At 43.6% G+C, this 7774-nt stretch overlaps 1 protein-coding gene across 1 annotated transcript in view; it reads left to right on the top strand.

Annotated features, from left to right (window-relative positions):
* Positions 1-7774, top strand: part of LOC102498605 (rap1 GTPase-GDP dissociation stimulator 1-like) — a gene marked incomplete at its 5' end in the record, with an annotated part of 35891 nt that overhangs the window by 3811 nt on the left and 24306 nt on the right. The window contains 2 exon segments of the mRNA XM_027766661.1: positions 4767-4894; positions 6082-6210. Coding sequence (XP_027622462.1) covers positions 4767-4894; positions 6082-6210 — 257 coding nt within the window.

Here is a 7774-nt window from a genome sequence, read left to right as displayed (position 1 = left end):
TTCAGATTCATCTTTCTGCAAGTGGAGATCCAGTTTTGCCAGCAACATTTGCTGAAGAGATTTTCCTTTTCCCACTGGATTCACTGGTACTCCTTGTTAAAAATCAGTTGGCTGTATATTTGAGCATTCATTTCTGGGGACTCTATTCTCTTCCATTGGTCCACCTGTCTGTTTCTGTGCTAGTACCATGCTGTTTTGATTACCACAGCTTTGTAGTATATATTTGAGTCAGGGAGTGAGATGCCACCCATTCCGCTCTTCTTGTGCAGATCTGCTTTGGCAATACAGGGTCTTTTTTGATTCCAGACAAACTTTATGATTGTCTTTCCTAGATCTGTGAAAAATGTGTCTGGTACTTTGATTGGCATTGCATTAAATAGGTAGATTAATTTGGGTAAAATTGCCATTTTGATTATATTAATTCTTCCAATCCAGGAACATGGGATGTCCTTCCACTTTTTTGTTTTATTTTCAATTTCTTTTTTTATCTTCTCATACTTTTCCTTGTGGAGATCTTTAACTTCTTTGGTTAGATTTATCCCTAAGTATCTTATACTTTTTGTGACTATGGTAAATGGAACAACTTTTTTCAGTTCTATCTCAGTCTGCCTGTTGTTCGTATACAGAAGTGCTTTACTGTGCAGAAATTTCTTAATCTGATGTAATCCCACCTGTCTAACATGACGATTATTGCCTGTGCTTTGGGGGTCTTTGTTAAGAAGTCTTTGTCTGCCCCAGTGTCTCCCAGTTTCCCCAGTGTTCTACACCAGTAGTTTTATAATTTGTGGTCTTAAGTTTAGATCATTGATTCATTTTGAGTTGATTTTTGTTAATGGTGATAGATAGGAGTTCAGAATCACCTTTCTGCAGGTAGATACCCAGTTTTTCCAACACCATTTGCTAAAGAGGTTTTCCTTGTCCCACTGGATTGACTGGTAACTTTTGTCAAAGATGAGTTGGTTGTATGCTTTGGGGCTTATTTCTGGAGTCTCTGCTCATAATACCAGGGTATTTTAAAATCATGATTCTAGACCTGTCTAACTACTTATGGTGCATGGAGGGTTGGCAGGAGATGACAATATAAGACAAAAGATAAAAGAGTATAAAAGAGAATAAAGAAAGTGTGCAGTGCACAATTTCGTCGGGGGTCTGGAGATGGAAATGGGCTCTGCTGAAGAGCTGGGGGCAGTCCTGTGGGGTAAGGAGAAATGGGAAATTCTTTAGTCATATTCTAAAAGAAATTGGTCATTTTCTCCATGTATTAGTGATCCTCTTTTAAAATCATCTCTGGCTTTTTACCCCTGGGCCAGGAACTTCGAGGGAGGACTGGCCCCCATAACTTCAGCCCAGGGACCCCCAAGCTAGACACCCCTCTTTTACCAAGGTACGCTCTCAACCTTACCACACCACACTCCCATCTTTTGACACCCTGGGCCAGGAACTTTGAGGGAGGACTGCCCCCCGTTGCTTCAGCCCCAGGACCCCTAAGCCAGACACCCCTCTTTCAGCCAGGTACACTTTTTTTTCTTTTTTTTTCCTTTTTTTTCCCCTCTCCCCTTCTTCTCATCTTTCATTTGTAAACTTCTCTCTTTTGATTAACACATAGGAATGCCCTCATTCCCATCCCTCCCGGGCCCAGGAAGGCCGGGGTCCAGCCTCTGCAGGGCTGGGTAGACTCGATGGAGGCGGCGCTGGAAAGGAAGACTAAGGTCTCAGTGCCTTTTCATGCATGTCCTCAGCTGGACACTCGCTCTCTGAGGAGTGACAACTGTTAGGAATCATTGTGCCTTGTTATTGAAAATGTGATACATATAAATAAACAAGTAGGGGGTACATGTTCTAATTATCAATTCATAAAGTTTTAACAATGGAGACCATTCAGGGTTTGATTAAGAGCAGGTCTATTAATCATCAACACAGTTCAACAATTCTTTGATTGATGAAAGCAGGTTCCTGGTAACTTCAAGCAGTGCAGTTTAAGGAAACAATTCCAGCAGAGTTAGCTATCAACCGATGTTCAGCAGCAGCCGTCTTATGATTACTAAAAGAAAATCTCAAGCATAGATATTAGTTCTTATGGATTTTCATAAAGAATGATACTTATATAATTCTACAGAGATCTAAAACTTAAGGAATTCTAATATATTTACCTATCCTGAAGGGGTAAAGTTATTATTCCCTTGGTGAGGGTGGGGACAGTTTTTTCAACTGGTGGTAAAGTGACTAATAAGTTAATGAAAAACTTTAAAAGGGGTTTATGGTGTTGTGGATACACTTGTGTAGCCCATGGCACCACTGTTGTGTATTTTGTTAGAACATTAGTTACCATGGGAAGAGAGTGTCCTGGGCCAGTTTTGGCCCAGTCCTATTGTATATAAAAAGGTTATTTATAGTAAATGTGTCTTGAAGGGCCTTCCAAAGATCAAGAAGAACTTTAGCACACCCTTAATTGTGCCCAATGAAGCACTGTAATTAACAGTAAGTGGTCAGGGTAAAGGGGACCGGTCAGGGGACTTTTGGGAAATCTTACCACACAGATGTATGAGAGAACTATAAAATTCTTTTATAGTAGTATATCGGGGAGTCAGAGGGGGGTCACTTCCCAGCAAGGCTACCACAGTCCTGGAGCGAATAGCAAGCGGACCTGTCAATGTGCGAATTGACCCAAGCATTGTTCCAAGGTCGGGGGAGTACAGTAGCGGCCTTGCCAACATACTGAACCAACCAGAAGCGGAGCTCAAAGGTCAAAGGGCTCAGTGCGGTCCTGGAGCCCCACCAGGTCGGACTCCTCCACAAGAACTTAGGCGGGGGGAACTGCCCCCCATAGCTTCAGCCCTGGGACCCCCAAGCCAGACATCCCTCATTCAGCCAGGTACACTTTTCTTCTTTTCTTTCCTTTCTTTTTCTCTCCTCTTCCACTCTTTGTCCACTTGTAAATTTCACTCTTCTGATTAACACCTGAGAACGTCCTCAGGCATACCAAACCACACTCCCATCTTTTTTTTTTGGAGAGATTTTCACTGTAGGGTGCATGCGCTCGCCAGACAGACAGAGAGAGACATAGAGACAGAAAGCGAGAAATCACCCCCCAGAGGGGATGGTCACGCTGCAATCCCTTCTCCTCCATTCTCCTCTCGGGATCTTGGGCACGCACGCACACGTGCCCGGCGTGAGTTTTTTTTTAAGCCACCGGGTCCGGGACACGAACTGCGGTCGACCACGTGGGAATCCAGTGACATAGCCATTACGCTAACTGCTGATTCCCCACACTCCCATCTTTTGACCCCTGGACCAGGAACTTCGAGGAAGTACTGCCCCCACGTAGCTTCAGCCTTGGGATGCTCAAGCCAGACACCCCTCTTTCAGACAGGTACACTATTTTTCTTTTTTTTCCTTTATTTTTCTCTCCACTTACCCACGTCTTACATTAGTAAATTTCTCTCTTCTGATTAACACATAGGAAAGCCCTCAGTCCTAACACACCACACTCCCATCTTTTGACTCCTGGGTCAGGAACTTTGGGGGAGGTCTGCTCCCCCCCCCCCCCCCCCCCCCGTAGCTTCAGCCCGGGACCCCCAAGCCAGACACCTCTCTTTCAACCAGGTACACTTTTTTCTTTTTATTTTTTCCTTTCTTTTTCTCTCCCCTTCAGTTTGTCTTTCATTTGTAAATTTCTCTCTTCTGATTAACAAATAGGAACGCCCTCAGTCCTACCAAACCACACTCCCATCTTTCAACCCCTGGGCCAGGAATTTCAACTGCCCCCAGTAGCTTCAACCCCAGAACCCCCAAGCCAGACACTCCTCTTTCAGCCAGTTATATATATTTTTCTTTTTTTACTTTCTTTTTCTCTCCACTTCACTTCATCTTTCATTTGTAAATTTCTCTCTTCTGATTAACACATAGGAACACCCTCAGTCCTACCACACCACACTACCATATTTCGACCCCTGGGCCAGTAACTTTGAGGAAGGATGGCCCCCCATAGCTTCAGCTCTGGGACCCCCAAGCCAGACACCCCTCTTTCACCCAGGTACACTATCATTTTTTTTCCTTTCTTTTTCTCTCCCCTTCAGTTTGTCTTTCATTTGTAAATTTCTCTCTTCTGATTAACACATAGGAACGCCCTCAGTCTTACCACACCACACTCCCAACTTTTGACACCTGGGCCAGGAACTTCGAGGGAGGACTGCCCCCCATAGATTCAACCCCGGGACCCCCAAGCCAGACATCCCCTTTCAGCCAGGTAATTTTTTCTTCTTTTTTTTTCCTTTCTTTTTCTCTCCCCTTTCCTTTGTCTTTCATTTGTAAATTTCTCTCCTCTGTTTAACAGATAGGAACGCCCTCATTCCTACCACACCACACTCCCATCTTTTGACACATGGGGAAGGAACTTTGAGGGAGGACAGCCCCCCCCGTAGCTACCACCCTGGGACCCCAAGCCAGACACCACTCTTTCAGCCAGGTACACTTTTTAAATTTTTTCCCTTTCTTTTCTCTCCCCTTTCCCTTGTCTTTCATTTGTAAATTTCTCTCTTCTGACTAACACATAGGAACGCCCTCAGTCCTACCACACCATACTCCCATCTTTCGTCCCCTGGGCCAGGAACTTCGAGGGAGGATTGCCCCCTGTAGCTTCAGTGCCAGGACCTCCAATCCAGACAGCCCTCTTTCAGCCAGGTACACTTTTTTCTTTTTTTTTTCTTTTTCTCTCCCCTTCCCTTTGCCTTTCAATTTTAAATTTCTCTCTTCTGATTAACACTTAGGAACACCCTCATTCCTACTACACCACACTCCCATATTTCGACCCCTGGGCCTGGAACTTCGAGGGAGGACTGCCCCCTTATAGCTTCAGCTACCAAACCCCCAAGACAGACACCCCTCTTTCAGGCAGGTACATATTTTTGTTTTTCTTTTTCATTTCTTTTTCTCTCCCCTTTCCCCATCTTTCATTTGTTAATTTCTCTCTTCTGATTAACACATAGGAACGCCCTCAGTCCTACCACACCATACTCCCATCTTTCGTCCCCTGGGCCAGGAACTTCGAGGGAGGATTGCCCCCTGTAGCTTCAGTGCCAGGACCTCCAATCCAGACAGCCCTCTTTCAGCCAGGTACACTTTTTTCTTTTTTTTTTTTTTTCTCTCCCCTTCCCTTTGCCTTTCAATTTTAAATTTCTCTCTTCTGATTAACACATAGGAACGCCCTCAGTCCTACCACACCACACTCCCATATTTCGACCCCTGGGCCTGGAACTTCGAGGGAGGACTGCCCCCTTATAGCTTCAGCTACCAAACCCCCAAGACAGACACCCCTCTTTCAGGCAGGTACATATTTTTGTTTTTCTTTTTCATTTCTTTTTCTCTCCCCTTTCCCCATCTTTCATTTGTTAATTTCTCTCTTCTGATTAACACATAGGAATGCCCTCAGTCCTACCATACCACATTACCATCTTTTGACTCCTGGGCCAGGAAATTCAATGGAGTACTTCCCCCACCCCCATAGCTTCAGCCTTGGGACCTCCTAGCCTGACACCACTCTTTCAGCCAGGTACACTTTGTTTCTTTTTTTTCCTTTCTTTTTCTCTCCCCTTCCCTTCATCTTTCAATTATGAATTTCCCTCTTCTGATTAACACATAGGAATACCCTCAGTCCTACCACACCACACTCCCATATTTCGACCCCTGGGCCAGAACTTCGAGGGAGATCTGCCCCCCTATATCTTAAGACCCGGTACCTCCAAGCCAGACACCCTTCTTTCAGTCACTTACAGATTTTTCTTTTTTTTTTCCTTTCTTTTTCTCTCCCCTTCCCCTGTCTTTCATTTGTAAATTTCTCTCTTCTGATTAACACATAGGAATGCCCTCAGTTCTACCACAACACACTCCCATCTTTTGACCCCTGGGTCAGGAACTTCAAGGGAGGACTACCCCCTGTAGCTTCAGCCCCCCCGGGACCTCCAATCCAGACACCCCAGAACCCCTCTTTCAGCCAGGTACACTTTTTTTCTTTTTTTTTTTCTTTTTCTCTCCCCTTACCTTTGCCTTTCAAGTTTAAATTTCTCTCTTCTTATTAACATTTAGGAGCACCCTCATTCCTACTACACCACACTCCCATATTTCGACCCCTGGGTCAGGAACTTCGAGTGAGGACTGCCCCCCTTATAGCTTCAGCTACCGAACCCCCAAGACAGACACCCCTCTTTCAGGCAGGTACACATTTTTTTTTCATTTCTTTTTCTCTCCCCTTCCCCTGTCTTTCATTTGTTAATTTCTCTCTTCTGATTAACACATAGGAACGCCCTCAGTCCTACCATACCACATTACCATCTTTCCACTCCTGGGCCAGGAACTTCAATGGAGTACTCCCACCCCCAACACCCCCCGTCCCTGTAGCTTCAGCCTTGGGACCTCCTAGCCTGACACCCCTCTTTCAGCCAGGTACACATTTTTCTTTTTTTTCCTTTCTTTTTCTCTCCCCTTCCCTTCGTCTTTCAATTATGAATTTCCCTCTTCTGATTAACACATAGGAACGCCCTCAGTCCTACCACACCACACTCCTATCTTTCAACCCCTCACAGTATCGCGCACTGCACTAGTGCGCAGTGCTCAAATTTTTCTTTATTCTACGTATTATTTTCTTCCTAGTTATTCAGTGCTCAACTTCCTTTATCTACACCATCCCTGGCTGTTTAGATAGGTTTAGAATTACAATTCTGAAACATTCTTTTATTTTAAGACTCTCTGGAATCCTCCCTTTCATGGAACCACCTGTGAAGAAGGAGATACATTTCTTTGTACACATGAAGAGAATACTTTTTCTTGGACTACATTACTAAACACAATTGAAGAGAGACTTTCCTGTCTCCATTGCACATCAGAAAGGAAACACACTTGCTCCTCTCTGAAGAAACGTTCTTGTAAAAGGTTTGTCAAAGGGAACACATCTCCCAATGGTTAGAAGTAGAAGAACCTCAGGCCTGAATGAAGCAGGAAATAAGTCTCCATCAAAGGAACAAAGTAACTACCTTTCTTTTCTTGAAAAAATAGAGGACATTAACAAAATGTTCAAGACAGAGATTAGAACATTTATGTTGAACAAATACTATGAGCTGGAACAGAAAAGAGACAATGAACTACAGGTGATGAGAAAGTCCTTCAACGATATGAAGGAAGAAATGGACATGCTATGGAAGAATAAGACGGAACTATTAGAGGTGAAGTCTGTAATACAGGAAATCAAAAACTCTCTCGAAAATATTAAAAGTCGAGTAGACCATGCTGAAGGTCGAATCTCTGATGTAGAAGATAAAACTTCTGACCTAGAGAAAACCACCAAAAAGATAGAGAAAATACGAAAATTTCTACATTCCGTTAGACGTCCTAACATCCAAATAATTGGTATCACAGAAGAAGAAGAAACTAATAAGAGTATGGAAAACCTATTCCATGAAATCTTGGAAGAAAATTTCCCATGCATAGATAGAAAGGCACTCAAACATCGAGAACCAAGAAATACAAAGGACACCAAATAGAATCAACCCAAGAAGATCTTCCCCAAGGCATATCATAGCCAGACTGGCTAAGACCACAGATAAAGATAAGATACTAAAACTGGCAAGAGAGAAATGACAAGTGACTTACAAAGGTCACCCCATCAGGCTAATACCAGACTTCTCAACGGAAAAAATGCGAGCAAGTAAAGAATGGGAAGATGTATTGAAAGTGTTAAGAGAGAAACAATTTCAACCAAGATTATTGTATCCTGCAAGATTAT

Source organism: Tupaia chinensis, unplaced genomic scaffold (genome assembly GCF_000334495.1).
Source record: "Tupaia chinensis unplaced genomic scaffold, TupChi_1.0 Scaffold143620_1, whole genome shotgun sequence".
Lineage (NCBI taxonomy): Eukaryota > Metazoa > Chordata > Mammalia > Scandentia > Tupaiidae > Tupaia > Tupaia belangeri.
The sequence above is the reverse complement of the archived record's forward strand: the minus strand, read 5'-3'. Positions and strand labels throughout refer to the sequence as shown.